The following is a 24,883-nucleotide window of genomic DNA, read 5'->3' on the forward strand; positions in this document are numbered from 1 at the left end:
AAGAGGGGAAAACTTTGTACAAAGGGTATAAGGAAAGAAAGGCAGATAAATTATTCAGTGCTCCCTGCTGCTAGATAGTTTTGTAATATGAAGGAGCGTTTAGAATTGTAAGCTCAACATTTCATGGTGCAAAACGACGTCTTTTGTGCGGGTTTAGTTGCGCGTAACTGCGCAGTTGGTTTAAGACAAAGTAAAGCTTCGTCTGCACATATCTGAGTTTCTTTAATTGCTATAGAATGATTAATTAATTAATTTGTTAAATAAAAATATATATAGGATTATTTGTGTTTTCTCCTAATTGCATGATCTAAATTACGCCAAAGTTATACTTCATTCATAAATATTTGAATACTGATACTGCGATACTGATATTCGTTTTTAAACAAATGCGCGAAAAGCACCTCCGATGTTTCTGTTGCTGTCCACATGGTTGTAGTTGTTCATTTGTTGGGAATGCTGTGAGTGCGTCATCTCTGGGTTAATGATTCCATAAATCTGTCATTTCCAGTGTCTCATCTTCGGCACAAACACTGAATTCGCTGTTAAATTCTTTGAAGGGATTCTTTAAGTTTACCATCCGGATAACATTTAATAATGTTAAGACTTATTAGAGCTGCGGTGTGTTGAATGGGCGTGTGTGTCGCTGAGGAGTGTAAGAGCTCGCAGGCACCGGTGAGAAACACACTGATCCTCCAGCAGCTCTTCGCGCACAAACCTTAATGTAGAAGAGCTTTTAAGCCCTGATTAAACTGAGCCCCTTTATTTCTTTTCACTTTCATCTCTAAACGGCTCACAGTGACTCGCCCAGGGCGTAAATTCATGAGATTTTCTGTTTATTTTATATGATCTGGTATTTATTTATTTACATTGATGGATTCTTGCAATCTTTTTTTATATACAAAATACATGATTTATTTACTTATGTATGTGTTTATAAGGTGTTAAATTGATTAAAGAAAATCTCACGTTTTTTATTTTTGTTGACATTTGTGGCGGCTACCTAATAGATGCAAACACTTACATTTGTTTATTTATTTATTTATTTGTGTTTACATTAATAGGTTCTTGTAAACGTTTTTGGGTGAACAAAATACATGATTTATTTATTCATTCATTTATAAGGTGTTAAATTGATTACAAAGACTAAATAAAAAAAGTCAGACCTCAAATTAGTTATTTTTGCTGACATTTTTGGCAAATAAAATGCATGCAAACATTATTACATTATGGAATCTCGTAAACATGTTGGTGTATACAATAAACATTATTTATTTATTTATTTATTTCATGCATTTAGGGTCTTACATTAATTACGCATTGGACAATCTAGTTAATCAAAAAAGTCAGAACTCACATTTTTTAAAAATGTGTTTGATTTTGGTGCATTTAAAATACATGAAACTTTGTATTTACTTATTTAGTGGCTTGTGTTTATAAGGCGTTAGTCTGATTACGCAGTAGTTAGTTAAAAAAATTTGTAGGCTTTTTTTTTTTTTTTTTGCCATAACATAAACTTTTTAAAAACATATTTTGTCTAATAATTTTATTTGGTCTAAATTGCCTCCACCCTGAGCAGATCTCCAAGTGCCTAACCTTAATAGCCTTAACCATGACTTCCACATTTGGTTTAGTGGCCATTACAATAATAATAATCTTGTGCACCTGCCATCCTCGTTACGGAAATAAAAATATATGATGAGCGACAGCAGAGTTAGCACAAACCTGCCAAACTTAATTAGTGTTTAATGGGTTACAGCCCCGCGTCTGACAGCTCACCTGGTGCTCTTTTTGTCTGGAGGAGCATCAGTTAAACGCGAGCGCGCGTCCATTTGTGAGAGTGGCACTGGACACTTCAGCAAATCTGTGGATTACCTGAGGTTTTCCGACTAATCAAACAGACTTCAGTCAGGGGTTTAGGAGTGTTGTTATGGGATAATGGTGATCAAAAACCTGTAGGCGAGATGGCTGTGAGCGTTGCGCAGTCTGATGCCGGGGACTCACTCGGTCTGATGCCTATTGTTCACAGTGTGCACGAACTCAGCGATATTTAGAAGAAAACTGAAAAAATGCATCATTTTCCTATGATAAAGCACGACGAGAATATTCTGGAAAAGAGCGGTTTCACGTCTAGTTTCGGTTTATGCGCCCTGGCCGCGCACCAGCAGGGCATTTTCTCTCTTGCTTCACATTTATATGAAAATAAAGCAGATTCTTTCGAGCCTAAAGCCGCGCTGAAAGAGAAGCATAGGGAGACATTTTAAACAAATCCATCTGGAATAGAATATGTTACAGGGACACACAGAGAGAGAGAGAGAGAGAGAGGAAGATTAAGTGAAAGTAAGCGGAAGTTATTTAGCTATTAATATTTTTTCTCCTCAGGCGTCGAGAGTGACTCCATCTGCACTTTCTTGCAGCTATTTTGGCTGGGCTGAAATTGTAGGAGACCCAAATGTTGGGCAGAGATAACATAACCATCAGAGTGTGGACCATCACTGCATTAAACACGGATTAACCTCTTCTCTCCCGTCACCCTGTCTCAACACAGCTCGAGAATTTGACTGGCGAGGGATTTTCTTTAGTGTATAGACTCCAGGGTTTCATAATATATATATATATATATGTGTGTGTGTGTGTGTGTGTGTGTGTGTGTAGGCCTATATATATATATATATATATATATATATATATATATATATATATATATATATATATATATATATATATATATATATATATATATATATATATAGCTTATGTGTGTGTGTGTGTGTGTGTGTGTGTGTGTGTGTGTGTGTGTGTGTGTGTGTGTGTGTGTGTGTGTGTGTGCGCGCGCGCGTGTGTGTTTTATACTCTGGTATTAACCATTTTTTGTTGACAGGCGTATTAATAAGAACAGATATAAGCTCATAATAATATTACATTGCAGCTACTGATTTCGCCATTGCAGTGCTGCTACTTAAAATTCAGGCAGTTCTAATTGCGAAACATTTACCGAACCAGATGCAATTGACTATGATTTAGATTCAAGCATTTGTGATGGTGACATAGAAAAAAAAAAAAAAAAAGCCAGAGCAACATACTATAAGTTTTTTTACCCTGGGCATTAGATGTTTGAATTGTATTATTATTTAGTTATTAATTTGACATAGGCTACTACTACTTTTAATATCACTAATAATAATTACAACAATCATTTATATCCTGTTAAATGATAACATGATTATCGTATATAGCATTGTTACTCTTAAAATCACACTTTATTTTAACGTGTCCTTGTTACGTTACATGTATTTATAAATTAGCATAATGACATGCACATAACCCTAAACCAAACCAATCCTACCCTAACCATGTAGTAAGTATGTTAATTATTATTACTCAGTACTTACATGTATAATTACAGCAACACATTAAAATAATGTGTAACCATTTCTTAATATATTATCTGGTAACACTTTGTTTTACAGTGTCCTTGTTACACATGTTATATGTACTTACTAAAGTAATAACAGAAAATTATGCATAATTTTGTCTAAATTATGCATAATGTTTCTGTTTGTGTGAAATCCTTGTCTCGAGGCTTTGGATTGATAGCAGTGTTTAGGAAGGTAATAGTTTACAAACCCCTTCACTGACCTTATCACTCCATGGCACGACTATACATTTAATGAGATGCGAGGAAATGAACAATATAATAATTCTAGCTAGTGATCCAGCTACTGTTGATTGGAAAAATGCAAACATGGCTGGTATTGTAATGTGTGTTTTATGGACTCCGCTGTAATTGGTCTCTATACAGGGATTATACAGCAGTTAACAATGTCGTTTTAAGATTGCGGGTGACCTGTGAACTCCAGACAGGGCGTGAGGTTTGATGTGTTGGAGAGATGTTTAAAAATAACCAAAAGTGGGTAAAGATGATGTGAATGAGGGCTCAGGCAGTTCAAGGGAAATTGAGAAGCTTATGATCTTTGATCCGTGGATGTCTTTTGCTTATCAGAAACACTTGAGACTACTGCAGTACAAAGCGACTTCACATTACCGCTTGACAAGTCTGCCTGACTGTTCATTAAGCGCGGTTTGCCATCTGGGACAGTGCACATCTCTGCGCAGATGTTATGGAGAATATCATTCTCTTGTATCTGAGAGAAGTCTTGTAATGGTGCGGTTTTGGTGCGCAGAAGACTTTACGCGCATAAACGCTATTATCTGCTCGTGCTAATAACCAGAGAGGATTTCATTTTTCAACTTTTTAAGTGCTTTGAACCCCAAATGTAATATGAATCGCACATAATACTGTATATCTGCTTGGATCTTTGTGCGTAATTCCCTCTTCGTTCGAGCAATTCTAATGGATATTGTATTTGGTGCGTTCGTATCTGGTTAATGTTTGTAATGGGGGCTTAAATACACAATTGATTCTGACATGTAAATTGTCATTTCCGTTTTAGCCATTTGATTTGCGAGGGCGGGTCACACTTGACACACACAAGCTGCGATACAGATGAGAGCATGCCTCATTAAAGTGTGTGTGTGTGTGTGTGTGTGTGTGAGAGAGAGAGAGAGAGGAGGGGGCCTGAAGATGAATCCAAAACTTATAGTGCGCAATCGTGTTAATTTTGCTGTCGTTTTGAACAAATTAATCATTAAGATTCGTGCGTTTCTAAAATATTTCCCAGAGATATTTTATTTCGTTGCAGTTGTATTGTTGTCAATAGCACATGGAAATTATATGGATTGTGCTTCAGAACACACAATAGTTTTGTGTTCCGGAATCAGAGCGCAACACTCTTATGCGCAGTGTAAAAATTCTTATTTATGTGATAAAAATAAGGTCTTTATGCCAAATGATGTGTCAGAGGACATGCTGATGAGGATATAATTGAATACCCACATCGATGAAAGGCATGTTAGTTTTAGAATTATCATTAAAACATTTATTATATTTTTGTTTATGCATTCGAGAATATAAAATAGTGCAATAATTGTTTAATAGTCTGGATCGTTAATATGGCAGGAATGTATTTGGGATCTGTTCCGTTGTATTTTACGCATTTGTCTTAGCAATCATTTACGCACTCTTTTCCAGCGCGCGCGTGTGGATTTAACTAATGGAGCGTTTCAGTCCCGTTGGTCGGTGTTTTAGAGATCCGTTCAAATGGCTTTTAGGAACAATGGAGGATCCCGGGATGCGGTAAATGGCAGTGACCGGTGACCTCTCTCACACTCGGGCAGGTCATCGCGCTTCAGTACGCGCAGCTGATGGAGTCAGAATCACCGCTGAGAAAGTCATTCAGCAACAAGTGATGCGCTGAACTCATACAATTCTACATCCGAAAGTCAAATCGCACTGATTGATGAATAGAGTTATTTGCAGAACTATTATTGAATAATCGTTTGGTTTAAATTTAGCCGTTGCAACAACTATATGTATCCAAATAAGAAATAATAATACAACGAAAACAAAGAAAGGAAACCAAAATAACTAAATCATTATGTAGATTTCTATATATAATTTAATATATTTTAGGTTACTTTATTGTTATGTCTCCATGTTACAGGGTATATTACTTAAATTATACATTTAAGTAATAATTATTTATTTAATTATAGAGCTAGGGCTTGGTTGATGTAATTATGCATAATTTATAGGTATTATATAGTAAATACATGTAACACGTGTAACAAGGGCACATTAAAATAATGTGTTACCATATTGTGTAATACATTGCTTTATAATAATAATAATAATTATTATTATTATCATTATTATTATTTGATAACTTGAAGTCGGCACACTGTTAAACTTGACCAGGCTTTCAGAGACCGAAGCAAACGCGTTGAACTTGTCAAATCTAATTTAACGCTTCCTTCGCAAACAGACACGAACGATTATGCATTTGAGTATTTTCTTTTCTCTCCTGTATTATTATTATTATTATCAGGCTATTATAATGTATATATGTTTATATTAATGTATTTATTGTTATACTATAATTTAACATTTTTATTATGAATTATTATTCATAAATCGAATTATTAATTTTACTAGTGAAGCACGAAAGGCGGGGTATACTTTGCGCCTTATATTTTATGGTTGTTCATTTAGCAAGTTTGTGCGTTTTTTGGAGTCGTTCCGGTCTTCCGGACCCCACAGGCGAAAGGCGAGGCGCAACTTGGACTCTGGCGATCCGTTTTAATTGGGGATGAAATTCATTAGAGAAGACACCCATTTAAGACCTTTAAGTTTTCCACACATTTTAAAGGTATGAGAATGGATTAATGGCTTATAGCCAATGCTGAAATTTATTGCCTCTTTGAAATTTGTCCTGCCTGTCTAACGCGTGTCACAGGAAGCACTTAGAAAAATGAACAAATAAAAACAGATTCTTCAAGCTTAGAATGAAACGAAGCACGATTTGTTTTATAGCCTAATGAAATTTGAAATGATCTCTGTTCAAATATCTAGGTTGATTTGAAATGATCTCTCTTTTGCAAAAGTCTGCTCTTTGTGCATTGTGAACATATTTACTCTCTGTTTGCATTCTCACACTTTGTGTGCATTTGAATGTGTGTTTTTCTCTTTTGGAATAAGATATGAAGTGATGCTCGGATCATCCTCTCACTTTTGAATGGAGGAAAAAAATCAATTGTCTCCTTCCCCTTTATGGAAAGCATTTTGTTCTTTTAATTGAATGCTGCCTTCTTCTTTTTGTGTGTGTGTGTGTGTTGGGCCTAAGACTCCTCTGAAGTCTAACAGCCTTCTCTCTCCATTGTCAGAGAAACTGCTCCTAAAAAGGAAAGAAAGAAAGAAAAGAGCAGAAGAAAAAAGATCTCTGTTATTTTCTGTCTTGAGATTCAGTGCACAGGCTATTCAGGCCAGTTGATGAACTCCTTCAAAAAGTTTATTAAGGGTATGAAAACAATGTGGACTAAAGCTTTTGGGCTCGCAGGCAGACAGTTTATAAACTAGCGGCCATTGTGCCTCGAAGGCAGATGCATGAATACTTTTGAATGGGGGCTTCAAACTGACACGATGGGGCTGGACAGCAGCCTGTTTGGTGAAGAGGGCTTGTGGAAGAGACGGGCTCAGTGTGTTGTCTGCATTAATGTACATCTGTAGGGACTGGGGGTGAATCCCCACTCCAACACCAAGAGCTGTTCTTCCTCCAGGCCTTGCAGGGAATATTTGGCTGCGCTGTTACCTTTTATTTCTGTGTGAGTGAAGTCATCTGTCTTAAATGTCATAGATGTTTTCTGATGGTTACATTTGTTGTACTGATCAATTTTGGTTCATGTTCATTTAAAAAAAAAAAAAAAAAAGTAAGTAAGTGTAAGCAGAACTTGCAGATTTTTATTTTGTACGTGTAACTTGAAATATTTGAGTAAGTCATGCATTTAACTTAAAATGATCATGTAATCTCAACTTAAATATGTGTAGTACTTTGCTAAATTTAAGAAGCTAATTCAATAAATGCTACCTTGCTCATTTGTAACGCAATGTTTTGATATCATTAGCAGAGCTGAGCACTTGCTAAATGAGCAAAGCAATATTAAACTTTAATATTCACTTTAAACAGCAATATTAACTTTATCCACTCGTCACCGTTGATGGTCAACCCGAACCAACACAACAGAAACTCTTCTTAACTAGCATAACAAAACATTAAACACTACTAAATCTCCCATTTAACATTAATCTTGCACCAAAAACATTATATAACACTTCATTTGTGCATTTACTCTCCCTTTTGAGTGTCATGGCAAAGCATGCTGGGAAATAGAAATCCCAGCCCAGTTTCAGTTAAATTTAAGTTCATAAAACTCAAAACAAGGAAACATTTCAGATTACTAAAAATGTGTCAGTTTTGTGAACTGAAAAGAAACAGAAAGTTCAAAATACTCATAAAAGTAATTTGTTTAATTTGAGTTGGCTCTACTCAAACCAATGAATTATTTTGAGCGTTAGGGTTTACAGTCTTATGATGCATAAATGTTTATGTCATGATGACAAAGAAAGCTATTCATGAGGTGGGCTCCATAAAGTCTGAGACTAGTGAAAATGCGCACTATTTTTACAAGTTATACTTATTTTCTGTGGCAGCATTCACAGCATTAGAAAACCTGATGATCTTGTTCCACTATTTGAGAGCATCTTATGCTTTATTAGAAGCAAGAGAATCTATATACAGAGTCACATGTTACTCATTTGCTCATTTGATTAAAGACATATAAATGGCGCACAATGTTAAATGTTCTTTATTTTACGTCATCCGCCCCATTAAAATCCCAAAAGACCCTGTGTATTTCCAGGTTTAAATAATCTCAGTCTGTATATTGATGTCAAATAACTTTTCTGTCACATTTAGTGATCTTGCACCCGCAATCTGCCCAATCACACCCACAAAGACCATCCGAACTCTTCTGTATCTCTCTTTCAACTTTCCTTCTGCTGTCTTCTTTCTCTATCCGACTGTAGAGCGTGTGGTTGGCACTGGTGATCTTCCTGAAGAGATCCCAGTGCATCAGACTGCAGTGAAGCACACACAGCCCTCGCTCTGGCAGGTGTCAACATTAGCAACACAATCACCGCAGCGAGGCGGCTAACTTTAACTGTGTGAAAAGAGGAGCGTGAAGAGGTTAGGGAGGGGAGGAGGGAGATTATGCGCGGAGACAGCTATTAGTGGGGATGAGGCTCTTCTAAACAAACAGCGGAGAGAAAGAAACCCAAGAAAAGATCAATAATGTGTTCGTTTTCTAGGCTTTAAGCTATGATGGATCTCAAGTACCCATTTTTTCTTTTTTATTATTATTATTTTCTTTTCTTTTTTCATTCTCCTTAGAGATTTAGTTCTTGATATTATTGTTATTGACAATCCAATTTGGGCGCAAATCATATTTGATATATTCAGCTGATTATTTGAATGCACATTTATAACACTTGAATACATTAAAACTGTTTTTTCTCAGAGTTTATAGCTCAGAAACATTCTCAGTTAACTTTGTTTCTCTATAATATACACAAAGAAGTACTTTTTTTAGCTATAAAATAAATGTGAATTGAAGCTCATGTCATTTATTTCTGAGAAAAAATGTGATGAATATTTATTTCAGGCAAAGTACAAATCCATTAACATATGCTGACATATCGCTTGAGACTAACTGATATAAGTATTATAATTAAACTTTATTTGGAGTACTCATTTATTGCACAGTGCACATTTCTTAATATTAAGCCTAAAATGTGTTTTAATATCACTATTAGTATAAGGATAGTATGATCTCTGTATAATATCAGTCTTTAAATGCATAATATTTAAAGTGTACTTGCAATAGTTCCACTTTAGCACAAATATACTTAAGTATACCTTTAGTTGAACATCAGCACTATTTCAGGATAACTGAGGTATTAAGTAAAAAATTACTTAATTTCCAATTTAGCAGACTTAAAGTATACCAATCTAGTATACCAACAGTAGAATTGCAGGGTATTTAAGTATGTAAATGTATTTGTAAATGTATTTCAAATACATTTTAGTATATTTATTTTTCACTAGGGTTTCTATTAGCTTTCCATGTAATCTAATTGCTGTCTAGGAAAAACAATCGACATATTAAAGAGATCTCATATTTTTCCCATTGCAATGGCAATTTTTGTAGAGCACAGGACTTTTTGAAAACTTTATTGGACAAATTCTGTAATCATAGATCATTCCTAATCGGTCTCGGTCGGTGTCAAGAAAGTGTTGTTTCATTTTTTGCAAAGGTTTTACTCAAAGGCGGAGGGAGATATTGGTTAAGGAATGAGTTGACATCAGGGTTGCATCTCATGCAAGTGGAAAAACAATGTTTCCAAAAGTCTTCCTATCTATATCTATCTATCTATCTGTGCTCGTCTGGCGGATCTTGACCGTGCCATTGGAGAGGACAAGAGTGCTCAGCGCTCTGTAGTAGTTCCCATGGGGCTTTGACTCGATGTTTTTCCTAGAGTGAAGGCAATTTTGCTTTAATTGGTTGTTTTAGACTCCTTTCTTGTCACACACTCAGGATAGCTCTCCGAAAACAAATAGAAAGGAAAAGTGTCTCTTGTTTTCTCCAGGGTTTTATGTGAAGCACATTGTGAGGATTGTGATTTGAATTGTCTGGCTCAAAAAAAATGCTTCTTATCGGATGTAATGATACTGAACGCAGAGCTTTACATTCATCACAGATAATACGATGATACATGCACGATGGGCTTTGTTTTCACATGATTAGAAAAAGAGACATTTTCTTATTGTTTAGTAATTATGCGTCTGCAAGCATAATGTTTAATTTTCAAAACTTGGTCATTTATTGGCATAGTCTGGTGTGATTTGAACTTATAATTAAACTCAATGAATCAAGTTTCAATGCTCTAAAAGTCTTGAAATTTGCTGTATTATTAAAACAAGGAAGCATCTACTCATACCAAATAGTGTAAGTCTGTAAAAAATGCTGTATAAATGTATCAGTGTCCAGTATTTTTATAAAACTAGACAAAGAACATCTAAGATCTTTTCACCCATCCTCCATCGGTCAACATCAGATCGTTTTTACCCTTATAAACAAAGCAGCATATTTAAATAGTTGGCTTTGTTTTGATTGGATCTGGTGTCTCTTAAGATCTGTGTGGTCTTATATTTGTGGTATATTTATATTCAACCACTGCTTATGAAAACATTCGGCACGTTGTGATTTCTTGACTGATACATCAGAGGGGATTCGCTTGAAATGCATGCCATGTTCAGTGACAGACATAACATTGCTTATTCTGTGTTAAAGAGTTTCTGTTTTCTTCACTACTACCCATGTTAGAAGAAAACACAGGATCATAATAGAGCTAAATGCCTAAAAAATGTCTGAATCCCCCCCTGTGTTTCTCCCCGTCTGCCATAGATGTCAAAGTTTTTGACAGTTGGCACGGACACCGGCGGATTATTGTCATCCCCCGTTACAGCAAGGCGTGTTAGAAAGTACAGCAAGCATTCTCTCTAATTTTATTACAATGGAGAAAATGCCCCACATAATGTGCAACACTAATTAAGTTTCGAGCCGTGTGCCCAGTCGCAGAGCTGATGAATTAGAGCCATTCACACCATGCTCGACTGCTTTAAAATCACCATTAGCTCATGCTACTTACGGCCATAACATCGCCCATTTTATGCTTTTGACCTGCTTCGCAAATGGATTCTTCATTATTTTCATGTAACGTGTGGCCGCTCGTTTTTTAAGGCCGTGCAGAAAGACAATAAACACGTTCCTAGAGTGTTGCAAATCAGAAATGTGTTTCTTCTTTCCACCAAGTTAAAAAATACGCAAGAGTGGACCGGTGAGCTTAGAGACAGCGAGCGGTGAGGAGCGAGCAATCCCTGTAACTTCAAAGGGAAAAAGCCAAGCCTTCCATTTTTAACTAATGGGTTTATTTAAGGCGTCCCCTGTCGGACCCTCCCTAGGGGAATGTACACTCTCATTTTGAAATGCCCTTACGGTCCAAAGACACAATATAGAGCGCTGATCTCTGACTTTACCATCAGCTTCTGTGACTGTTCGCGGATGTAAACTCAAAAAACAGGAAATATTAAACACCTCCTTATGTCCTGAAGAATGTCTTGGGAATTTCATGTAGGCTAGTATGCATAGAATCAAAAGCGGAAAAAGGAAAAGGCTCTGGGTTGATGTTTGAGAGCAGATCCCCCCCAAGGTTTTTCATCATTAAATTACATATCTCAATAGTATTAGACAGGAGTGATCAAAAATTGAGACCTTTGCTGTAGTCTGCTGCTTCTCAGATGTTTTGTGTGAGAAAAAGTCTGACATCAAATGTGAAAATCTCGATATGAACATTTCTCTTTAAATTCTCCTGCTATGCACAAGACACCACAGGTAAAAACACTTTTGGGCTTCAACAACATGTCTTCAGGCTACTGGAAAGAAAACATCTGAAATAAAGGGATAGTTCACCCAAAAATGAAAACTGGGGTCCATTAACTGTTGGTTACCCATATTCTTCTTTTTTTTGTGTTAAGCAGATGAAAGAATCCATACAGGTTCGAGGGTGAGTAAATGATGACAGAAATCTCATTTTTGGGTGAACTATCCCTTTAAGTGTTTATTTGATTACACATACATTATATATTTGCGCCAGTAGATTTCAATTTACAATTCATATCTTTAAAAGCTGTCAGAAATCTTCACTTTACGTTACATGCACCAAACCTTAGTTTTATTCCGATTTATATTCTGAAGGTTTTTCCAGAGGAGTTTGTTCACATAGCCTAACATTCCCCTGATTTTATTTCTGGAAAATATGGTTAAAATTTATTTTATTTTTTTAAGAGAAATTTTAGCATACATAGATGAAACCTAACATTTCCAATGCATCTCTTGAGCTTTTAAAGAGCAACCTATGGATCATCCATGCAAGTTTCGTACCTTCCAGGAGTAGCATCTTTCGATAAGGAGAGATTAACAATTGGTATGGAAATTCGTTTTTTTTCCCCCATAATATCTTTTGGGGGGATTTTTTTTGACGATATTCTCCTCCAGAGTGAACTCACACTGAGTTTTGACTGTACTATATAACCACTTTATGATGAAAGAATTATATGCCTTGACTCCGAAGCCGTCCTTCAGGCACATATCTCAATCCTTGAGTGCATTCTGTCTCCTACCTAAACTCCATCCTTTTACATTCTGGGTAAAATAAACAGGCGCTTCTCAGAGCTCAGAGTTAGTATTTGATTTCCTGCATTGCTTTTCCCCTTCACAGCCCTCTGAAGGGGCTTCTGCACTGTTGGCACGGACCCCTTGGGTTCCCTTTTTCGCTTTGTGGTCCTTCTTAATTTCATTACTTTAGCTGTGACCTTAATTAGCAGGGACCCAACCCCAAGAAACACAATCCCATTTTGGCAAAAAGGAAGAATGTAGAGAAAACTAAGCCTCGCTCCCTCGGAACAGAGGTATAGGGTGACCCTCAAGAAAACGGCTCGGGGAAGCATCCTCCATTTCTCATTTCTCTCGCTCCATGTGGTGACAGGAATTCAAAAGGACTTTGTTCGAAATATTCCTGCTCGGACTGTGCGTGTGCACTGTCAAAATAAAATTTTCGAGAAATTATATGCAACTTCAGATTTTTAGGTTCTCTCAACTATTGTCTTTTCTGGAGTAACACTACTTTGTTTTGTCCATTTGAATTTGTCCATTCACTAAATACAAAATGCCTCATTCAGCCAATAAATCCAACAAGGCAACTACAGATTTCCTGTTCACCAAATTTTAATTTAATAAAACAATACATTTTTGAAAAGTCAGCAAACAGCAAAACAATAATCTTATATTCATAATTTGTATGTTTATTCATGCTGCAATGCATCCATGGAACTCGCAAACTCTTAACATTTGAGCAATTTTGTTCAGTTTAAACTTATGTTTGCCCAGGCCCTGTTTACACGAGAACGCTCACGGGTGAAAACGTAAAGATATTTGATCAGATGTGCCTTTCGTTTAGACGGCGACTGCGTTTTTGGGGCTTAAAAACGCAAAAAAGTGAAACCACCCTCCAGAGTGGAAATCTTAAAACGCTCCACCGTCGCGTTCCCGTCTAAACGGTAAAAACGCAAAAGTCTGCTAGACAGTGAAGGCACCCATCTGCTCTCGTCGTCCCGTACGCGTTTACGTCACAGGCATGCGCCAGTACTGGAAAATAACAAAACATTATCAAACTAAAATATAGTATTAATTTCATTGACAAAAATAAATAAATAAAAATTTAATTTTTGAGCGACACGCGAAGAGCCGAGGGTTAAAGCAGCAGCTTTACCGTATTAAACATGAAAAACTGTGTCAGCGTCTCTTTCACTTTCAGTGCTCCACATCGCCACCTAGCCGCCTGGAGTGCACACTACATCCAATCTCACACACTTTTGCGTCACCATATGCATGCTGATTTCCCCCCCATAACGCTCGTTTAAACGCAGAATAAAAAGTGATAACGCAACGCCACTTTTGCGTTTTCTCTTCAGATCGTTTCTGTGTAAACATAGCCTCAGACAACTGTGTTTGACTAGTTGGGACAACATTTAGGGGAATTCTGTGTTTTTATCTCAGTATTTGTGACTCAAAAGGTTGCACAAACTGGAAAACATGTAGTTCCTTTCCTTAGATTGTGAATATAATGAAAAATGGCTTCTTCTGTGAATGTTTCTCCCCACAGGTGAAGTGAATCAAAATGTAATTAGGACGTCAACCGCTAAGACGATGTTTGCAAGAATACATTTTTTTAAAGGGGCACTGAAAACATTTTTAGGGCAGATTTTAGTTTTAGGAAAGTTTTTAAAACAAAGAAAAGTTGTTTTAAATAAGACATTTTGCACTACACTGAAAAAAATTTGTAGGATGAACGTTGAAACTTCATAAATTGCTAGTAAATTTCACAGATAATTACAAAGGAACTGCAGTTGAATTAAATGTGAAATTTTAAGCTAGTATTTTAAATACTCTACTAATCATTGCTTTATTTACAACTTTGGGGGGAAAAAACAAATCAAATTTGTAAAACAGATGATGTGACTTCTCACTGAAATTTTTATCCTGATAATATGATTTTGCAGGGAAAAAACGAAATGCAAAAGAGTACAGGTTTCTTTATCGGTCTCAGACGGTCTTTTTGGACTCCACTGTATATTTGTATCGATGTTTTATGTATAAAATCCTGCCGTTCAAGTCCTTCACGCTCATATTTCGGCACGCCTGTCCCCTGGCACTGGGGCATAGGGAGTCAATATGTCAGCATTTATCGATACCCCACTGAGCTACGCGGGGTTGTCAGGGCCCTATTCAGGCTCTAATGGCCCCCTGAGGTGCAGCGTCTATGCAGGCTGAAAGCACGAAGGGGCCCGGGGCCCAGCCTGTTGTTGGACGTTAGGCGTGTGTTCCTATGGCCGCCCTGCGCCTTCACCCACATGACAAGAGCTATAAAAGACCAACGCCTTAGCTGCTTCTTCTGCGCCTCTCTTAAACCTCTTTTTTCAACCTCTCTGAAAGAAAAAAAGCTCTAATTGTTTGTTGTGGGAGCCAAAGATTATAGACCCTCCCCTCCTTTTGCTCCTTTTCCCTTTCGTCTATTTTCTTTGGGCTCGTCTTTCTCTCCGCCGCTCTCGTCATTTCTAAAGGATGTGATTTTTATCCCGAATGTTGTGAAAAGGGAAGCAAAAGAGGAACGTTCCTGTGAGACTGCTTTTGACAATGGCAATGAGACACAAGAGACTGTTCAACTATAAAGCTCGCAGTGGAATCGTTGACTTTCATAGGCTACCTTGTATAAATATGAACTTTTAACTCCGATAGCAGAAGTTTTGAAGCAACTTTCGACTGCCTGATAAAGTATAAATTCTCTTTAGCATTGGGAACAGGGCGGCATGTAACTGAAAACTGGATTGTTAACAAGATGTTTGGTTCGGAGGCTTATATTTATTTGACCTAATAATGCATTAGAGCAACTCAACATTGTTTACACATTTTTGAGTGGTCAGATGCTTTAATTTGTATTTTAAAAGCAAGTGCATCATCTAAGTCTGCCTATCCTGCACTTTACAGTAATACTTTGGTTTTATGTTTTATTCTAACTAAAAATGCATGTCAACGCCTTGATGACGTGGGCATTGTTTCTTTCCAGTATTGTCTGTAGGAAAGCAAACTCGCATATATGTCTTTAGTACCTGAATTGTTGAAAAGATGAGATCGATTGGAGGGCAAATGTAGACATCTCCTGCTTCTCCAACAGTTCTCCTGAAGAAAAAGCTCTTGTAGTTGCCGTTTCAGAAGAAATCTCAACAACGCTGTTTAAAAGCCTTTAACCAAGGCCAGAGATCTCCATATGAGCATTTCTCGTTAATTTTTCCAAGGCCAAATGATCTGAGCTGCTTTTACTTGATGTATCTCAACAATTCTCTCATTTGCATTGATTTTTTAAAGACATGCATTTTGGGAGAAACTTGAAGTGAAGTTATTGATAACTGAGCAACCTTCCTTTAGGGATTCTTTTTTCATTGTGAGAATGCAATATTTCATCATAGTGTATATATGTATATGTATTTGTTAATCCAAGTCTTTTCATGGACTTTTTTTGTGTGTAAATGTTGCTGTTTGAACATTTCGTCAGATTGCCTTAACCCTGTGGGGGCAGGACCGGAAAAGTACGTTCAAGCTCCTTCTTCAACAATGCAAATTTTTCTGTCAGTTATTTGATCTCGCTGCTTCTCCACCTCCCTCTCCCACCGTAGGCACACCAGTATCAAAGGTTCAATCCCTAAACAGACCTGAGGAAACACGCAGAGTTTTATATTCAGGCCGCGAGCCAGAGAGATTGCGAAGAGAGGCAGATGGATGTCAGAGATATCAAATCAGATCGCGCGGCGAAAACTCGGCTCATTACGGGCTGTTCGGCATTATGATTCCCCTCTCCTCCTCCTGGAGTGACAAAAAGTATAATTGCTCCAGTGACTCTCACAAAGGCATGTACAAAATAAACATGTAAACAAAAATTAAGCAGGGACGCTGTTATTTTTGTCCTGTGGGAATGTGGGGGGTTTAGGAAGATGCCGAAGGAAGAAAAGGGGGAAGATGTGTTGTCAGTTGCACTCAACTGGTGTCATTTGCAGCTCCGAGGCTGGTCCTATTGAATGCCTGTAAAATAGCAAGCGTAAGACTTGATTGTAATTATGCTGGAACTAATATGCTTTTCAAAATGAGCCATTATGAGCTAATGCCGCACTGCAAAAAGCCCTGTCTGTTTTTGTCACTCTGTCTTGGGTAGTTTGCAAGGTACAGCTGATATTGAGGACATTGGTTACGGTATTAAAAAAAAAGGCTGCATAGAATTTCCCCGTAATGTTGAGCTAATACTGATTCAAAGGCAATCTTAGCAGATGAGGTTGGAGACGCCTCTACCTCCTTCTCACTGTGTCATGGAGGCTTTTTATTATCCGCCATCCCTGACTAATTCCTGGGATTCTGATGATGTCAAAAGCTGCACTTTGAATTCTGGCTCAATCGTGCTTTTCAATTGTCTTTTTTTTTTTCTATAAGGATCTTTGACATCCTTTTAGGATCTTAGGTTTGGTAATGATATATCGTACTCTATTTTCAGATGAGCTGCGCAAATCACTTTTGATGCTGTTGGGTGATATAATTAAAACGATATAGATAGATCATGAAGACAAAGACTGTTTTTAGCTGGGATTTAGTTATCCATGAATGTGTTTCGCTTACAAAAAGGTACTATGGCAACATGGTGCAGTGGTGTATCAGACCATGCTACTAAATGAGTAAAGTAACATGGTACTTTTTTTTAGTAGGCCAAATCATTTTGTTTGTATTTTGATTTAGCCATTCGGTCAGGCCTCTTTGCAGAGTTTATCATTTTACATTGACATTCATGCATTTGGCTGACACTTTTATCCAAAGCGACTTACATTGCATTTCAAGGTACACATTTACATTCTTATCAGTTCTTGCTTTCCCTGGGAATCGAACCCATAACCTTGGCGTTGCAAGCTTAAAATTCTGTTATCATTTACTCACTCTCATGTCGTTCCAAACCAGAATAAGTTTCTCTATTTTGTTGATTGAACACAAAAGAAGATATTTTGAAGAATGCTGGTAACCAGACAGTTGACGGTAGCCATTAACTTCCATAGTATTTTTTTCCCTACTATGGAAGTCAATGGCTAATGTAATTTTTTTTGGGTGAACTATCCCTTTAACTCACTGATTACTTTTTTAAAAGCTCTTAGAGAAGAGAAGGAATGTATTTTTAACACTAAGGTTCTTCTTCTATTGGCATCGATTGTTCCATGATGGACCTTTAACATTAATGGAAGCGTCCATTGGACAAAAGGTTCTTTATAGTGGAAAATGACTCTTTAGATGATCAAAATGGTAATTTTAAGTTCATTGAAAGATTCTTTGAGAACCCAAAATGGCTGCAAAAACCTCCATTTAACACTTTTTAAAAGTGTATGTAAGCTATTTAAAATGGGAAATATAAGCACAAAAAATCAGTACACAAGATAATTTCATACAGTAGTCTTTTATTCAACAGTTAAATATAGGACTTTTGTGATATGGTCACATTACTGTTAAAGAGATCGTTTGCAATGCAAACTCTCTGCATTTCTTTTTTCAATCAAACACAAAAGACTTTAATGTTGTTTAAAACCAAATGTTCTTTAAAATAAATGTTGCGTGCCTCAGAAGAAAGGTGAGCAAATGATGACCGTATTTTAAGTTTTGGGTGAACTACTACCCCTTTAATCCAAGGTTGCGCTAAATATGTATGTTGGCTTAACTGTTGCAGATAATGGGCCCTAAATGGATAAGATTTGGCTTTAGTAATTCATGCATCCAAGAAGCAGAGAAGCTTCTCGTGACGGTTTATCTTCTTCTAGCCCTCTGCTCCAAAAGGGTTTGGTTTTTAAATGAAATACAATCTAAAATTCGTCAGAGCAATCTGTACGCACCTGATTTTGTTGCAAATTAAATACTCGGCACAAAGTCAACATTTCGTTAAAGATCACGTTGGGCCCTGGAGGAAAAACATTCAGGCTGTAGCACAGAATGAATGGAACATAATTAGGCTTTAATTGGCTGATAAATGAGCAGAGGACTTTATCAATATCCCCAGAACCCTCAAATAGAATTACAGCTCGGTTATTGTGTGGAGGATTAGTCAGGATGTACCTTATTGTTTTAAAACAGGGAAGAGTTCTTGTGAATTGACCTCACATCTTCTTGGGCTTAAAGTGCAAATTAACTGCTGCTTTTTTTTGGTCCCCTGATTACGGTGGTAATAGTGCATTTTAAACAAGGAAAGAAAGCCATATATTTTATGAAGTAATGGTGATAATTTAGTTCAAACTTGCATATATTTAGCCATCTAATTTTGCACTTAAACAGTCAGCCTCCACGCTTCCATTAGCAGCTTGCAGGGACCATATGCTTGTAGTACATTACATGACTGCCATAACCTATCTGAACCCATTTGGGGCTTCTGTTCCCTTGATAAAAGCTAGCATCCCAATCAGTGGATCACTTCGGGACAGAGATGAGGCCTGTATCGTGCCCCTCTCACTGCTCTATCTCTGCCAGCATCTGTTTCATTACCATAATCCTTTGCTGTTGTCAGGGGGCCTGTTGACCTTCAGTCTTGGGCTCGCAAGACGGCTGAGCTAGAGCTAGAGCTTGTGAGACGGCAACAACAACAACCTGAGTTTTGTTTCTGAGTTTTGCCTCTTGATTACATGTTTTTTGAAAAAACATTTCAGTACAAAAGACGTGCGGTGGGATTTGATACGGTTACAGTATGTTTGTAAGTTAAAGCAAAAAGTCTTTGATGTGTCCAACGTGTGGACAGAAAGAAAACAAAGAGGCATGAGGACAGGGTACGCTGACAGAATCTTGCCTCATGAATCATGTGGCGAAACTGTGCAATGAAACAAAAATCACAGCGGCACGTCTCTCCCTCCCCCTCAGGATGCCGAGGTGACTTTGGAAAGTGATCCGTAGACCACTGCGCCAGTCTCAAGTGTTGTCATGGTGTGTTAGCAACAAATCGCTCTGGCGCATCCTCATGAAAACCAACAAAGGGATATCCAGGATATGTACATATTCAACTTTGTATATTCAAGATTTTTTTTTCGTGTGCTGGAGTGCCAGGCAGTGTTGTAAAAAATCAATCTTTATTAAATGGGGGAAGATGGAGGAATTGATTTAATGAATGCGGACTCATGTCCTGCGGTCGCATGTAATCCATTGAGAATCATTGAGCCAGAGCTTGGGGAGACAAAAAGACATTCTGTGAAGACTGCTCGAGTGGTCTGTAATGATAGTCTCCATATAATCCGCTAATTCCTTGTTTAATTAAACTCCAGAGCCGGTCTGGAGAATGCAGCAGTTTGGTTCGTCTTGAAGCGGTTGCATTGCGGAAGGTTTTTTTCCTTCTGTTGTTGATGTCGTTGCACCATATACTTGCACATGCACCGAGAAGAATGCATGAGTAAATACACAAACCTCTAGATTGTTTTGTGTTTAATATTTATTATTTCCATGTGCATCCACGTGTACCAGAAATAATGCATTTCTTGATACACAAGTATGCACTAACATACTTGTAAGTGCAGAGTTTTATTGATAATTATACATTTTGCTTCTTCTATTGTGCAAGCACCAAGAATAATGCATGCATGGATACGCAAGCATGCACCAAATCACTTGTACGCCTGCAGTTTGGTACTTTTTATTGTTATGGTTGCATTGCGTTAGGTGGTTGTTTTTCCTCTATTGTCAGTTTCAAGTGCACCCAATACTTGCACATGCACCGAGAAGAATGCATTCGCCGATACGCACGGACACACTCGCACGCCCATGCACATACTAATATACACACACTTTCGCACTCCCACAGGCCTTTTTGTAACCTCTTTTCCTGGCAGCCTATCAGCCATAGAAGAGGCCTGGCAGATGGGGGTTTGGGAGAGATGATCAGGCTCTGGTCTGGCAGAAGGAAACAGAGATGCAGGAAAACTCGTGTGAAGTGGTCCAGGGTGCAGGAACCTGCTGATCAGCAGTGGGCAGAGAGCGCGCACGATGGCTCAAAGGAGATTTGTCTCCGTCGTGGCAGCTGTGGCGTTGCGGGGGAAGGAGCTCGAAGCCCTTCTTTTCTGTCTTTCCCCCGTGGATGATGCAAGACCAAAGGGCCTGGAGCAAGACTCAAGCTACGCTGCTTGTTAGCACTCATGCGTTTTAAGAAAGCAAATGTAGAAGTGTGATTTTTGTGACAGGACCTTTCACAAGCTTTCTGCTGCCGTGAATAGATATACAGAGGTGGCTCACAAATAAAGTATGATGCAATTTTAGAATCAATTATCATGGTAATGTATTTCAGTAATATATCTTAACACACTCCATATCTCTCCTTACAAACGCTTCTCTTGGCTCGGTCGTAGTAGTGTTCGTCTTTGTGCCGGGGAAATACTCCTCTGGCTAAAATGCAAACTGCCAACTGCGATCTGCACTTGTCTTTGACTGCATGCCTGAAAAAAAAAAGTAATGTAAAATATGTTGTAATATATTTTGAACACTAGCTTGAAACACAAAGGGAGGGATTCAATGGCCCAGAAGTCTCATACATTCTTATTTCAAACACTTGCTCTTAGGAGTTAGCCCCAGGCCGCTGAAGAGAGAATAAGGCGGACGTGCTAGAGCAAGGTGTCTGGTGTAGATTACCCTAACCCTCACAGTTACGTCCCCCAGGCCTCTCCAGGGCTCAGTGGCAGGATTATGTGTCTGAAGACTTCTCACATATGAATAAGACCCAATAAAACGGTATCTAGCGCTCCATTGACATGTCGAGATAACGGAAGCATTAATATCGTCGTGATAGCCGGTCGTTTTCCGTTGACAAATGTGCTGCTACACTGTCGCTTAAAGATGACAGCTGAGGTTTTTAATTGCTGTATGCATCAAATTTTGTAAAATAACGTGTTATTTTTTTTAAAGCTCGTGCTGATATTCAAAGCCACTCAAAGACTTATTTCCAAACTGTGCACACAGGTAATCGTACGGACGAAGGTTCAGATATAGAGTCGGAGCCAGACCTGCCCCTGAAGCGGAAACAAAGACGCAGCCGTACCACCTTCACGGCGGAGCAGCTGGAGGAGCTCGAGAAGGCCTTCGAGAGGACACACTACCCCGACATCTACACCAGAGAGGAGCTCGCACAGAGGACCAAACTGACCGAGGCTCGTGTACAGGTGAGATACGCCCACTTGCACAGATATTTGTATTTCTCCTGGACAGTTTTGCAGTTGACCTTGAATGTATTACGTTTGAGTACTATCACGTTTGTTTTACCTCCTGTTGGAGTCGTTTCTTCTCTTGTCATCCACATGCCTCTGTTTATTGGCGGTGTTTGTTATATTTATTTAGTCTGCAGAGACTAATTGTTTGACCTCCGGGAGTACATCACTCTTGGTCAGATGTCAGTTGGAGCCCTATTACTTTCACCCCGAGTCTTTGGGACGCTTCCTGACAGTTTGTGAACCCTATAGTTTTATGTAACATCGCAAAGCAAATACAGTAGAATTATAGCAGCAGCTGCACTCCGAACTAGTGGGAGACAAAAAGAGGGATGGGGGAAAAAGAGAAGGGAAGAAAGAGGAACAGACAAAATGCATTCCTGATGGATTTCTCATCTCTTCCCTTGGCCGGCGATCGCTTCCCAGCACTTGAAAGCTGGCCGCTACTTGTAAATCCCTCTACATATCAGAAAGGATCCCTCTGGTTTACTCTGGGGACTCTGTTCCCTGACAACAACATTAATCAATCAAGCGCTTGTAAAAGACTCGGCAAGGTGGGGGTCGGGGGTCTAGGTTTCTCCAAACTCTCACCCTCATGTCGTCCTCCGTAGATCTCGACAATCTATCCTTAGGTTCCTCACCAGAACGTACACATAGGCAGGGTAACTGATTCAACATATGTCTTTGTCTGTCTCTTAGCATTCAAGAAAGAAGACATATGTGTCTAAATGGTTGCTTCCACACTCTTGGGAGAATGTTGAGAGATTTATGCTATGCCTGTTTTCTTGCAATATTTCACACATGATGTGTTTAGGGGACCGATTTGCATTGATTGTAGGTTTATGTCTGCTAAGCTCTGGTGTATGTAAAAGCATTCATTATTACTTAAACAGCATTGCAAAAGATAGTGGCGTCTTGGGGATTTCTAAAGGGTGAAATGGGAAAGTCCCGAGTTAAAATACTAGAACTCCTATGTTCATTATCATCACTGCTAACATGGATGGTAGATCCATATTAGCAGTGATGATAATGAGCGTAAGACCAAGAGTGTGAAAAAACACCTCTAATTGGTCAATGAAAAGCCACATGGTTGTCAAAGACAGGCGTCTTCTGTTCCAGCATGTTATGGCAAAGAATGAGCCATATTTGTAGGTCAATTGTGCATTTCTTGGCCCGCAAGAATCCCCGGGGGTACTTGGTGTATTTATGGTAACTGATGTAAATGACAAGAGATAGAACCAGAAGAAAACCTTGAACAAGGCAGAATAACGAAAAGGACACATCTCCCCCTCTCACATAATAGGGCTAAAGGGATATCATGTGAAAAGCTGAGGTATTCAACTCATGGATATAATTTGTTAATGCAATTTTTCTCATAATCTAATTCTGGAACACTTTGAAAATCTCCAAAGGTCAACTCAAACTGAATCTTCCAAAAAGGTCACCCTAAGAAAGTGACTCTGGTTAAGCTCAGTAAACAACAGCCATAGGTCTTCAATGTTGTTCGGCGCTTGGTCCAGTTTTTAGGGGGGATTGTGCCATTTCTCTGTGGAGTCTATTGTGAAAGTTCTTCCCCTCCCCAAATCTGCCCCCCTCCAAATGCAGATTTCATGTGGTTTTGCCATTGACGTTTAACTGTTTAAAGAGTTAGTCTGGTGGAGTACTCATGTAGATTTACTCATAAAAGTGCAGTTCATCATAGCTCACACTTTGACCTCCCATTGGACTGACAATAAAGGGGCGCTTGATGCGTTTAACCCACCCAAAACACTAATTCAGTGAGGTGTGCGAGTTTGGCACGAGACCGAACAAGACATTCCACCACTAGAACATGCCAACTTATGCCAGCTGCATTGGCAGAGACTTTTTCAAGTGTTCTAATAAAATATGGCATGCTGTTTCATGGCAAGAATGCAGTCTTCTTCATGCAGTTACCATTAGGGGGGTCTCGCAGAAGTTCCCACTGGTTTGGCTTCGGGTATGTCTGCAGGTTTCTGTATAGAGATTCCTTCCAGGCCAGAGCGAGATCAGACCTTTGGCCCGGCTGGTGACCTGCTCCGCCACAGCTGTGCAGACCCATCTGGCAGATGTCAGTGTAGTGGGGAGTGGAGAAGAGGGCATTGGGGTGAGACAGGGGCCAAAAGAGGGGCCTCTCCACCCCTGGATCATCAACTCCAGAGCGTGTTAGAAAGCCCTCATTCTGCAGTCTTGCGGCAACGATATGCATGGCAAGTAAAATGAAGATGGTTGTGCACCATTCAGAATTAAACTGAGGTAGCAAACAGGATGCAGAATTTAAATGTAAATGTAAGGAATAGGTTTAACTAGTACTAGTTTTTTTTAAACTAGACTTTAAACATATGCTCTTCAAAGCCATGATTGAAAGTTTTGAAAATGGTTAAAATTGAAGTTTGAAGGTTGGAATGTTAGATCTATAGATCTAAATTGTATTTAGTTTATATATTTATTAATATTTAAACAAATAAATTTGACCAGTGTGTCCTGTTTAGAATTTCTTTGAATTGCAATTGAATACATTTCTCTTCCCGTCATTCCAACTTCTTGTGGGATGTGCCCAATTCAATTCAAATGCACACTCATGAATTTAAAGGAAGCCAATTCTACAATTCTACAATTTTGCTCAACTCTGTTAAAGAGTATATAGAATTAAATATAAATTGATCTTTTTTTTTATCCTCAGTTTAGTTTTAGCTAACATTTTTGTTGTATTGGTGAATGTTGTGAAGTTATTCCTAAATTGTTTTAAGCTAACAGCAGATAATCAGATAGTTATGATAAATAACTGCACCAATTGAGATTTTCCTGTTATTTTTCCTGCCCGTCTTCATCGACACCTTAGCACATCCAGCCACCCCAACCTTCCTCAGATCCTCTGTGGTTTTATCTGACAAATCAGGTAATCCAGACCATATCTCACCCGGTTGGGTTTCAGTTTGGTTTGATAGAAGCGGGTTGTTAAAGGGTTGTGACAGGGTTATGTACCCTAG

General features: G+C 38.4%; 1 protein-coding gene across 2 annotated transcripts in view; it reads left to right on the top strand.

The window, feature by feature from the left end:
* pax7a (paired box 7a) overlaps window positions 1-24,883 on the top strand; it is a 62,658-nt gene that overhangs the window by 3,452 nt on the left and 34,323 nt on the right. For both annotated transcript variants that reach the window (XM_079597477.1, XM_079597476.1), the window contains exon 5: window positions 21,631-21,830. In XM_079597477.1, coding sequence (XP_079453603.1) covers window positions 21,631-21,830 — 200 coding nt within the window. The remainder of the gene's footprint in view (window positions 1-21,630; window positions 21,831-24,883) is intronic.

This window comes from Phoxinus phoxinus (assembly GCF_949152265.1).
Source record: "Phoxinus phoxinus genome assembly, chromosome: 22".
Taxonomy (NCBI): Eukaryota; Metazoa; Chordata; class Actinopteri; order Cypriniformes; family Leuciscidae; genus Phoxinus; species Phoxinus phoxinus.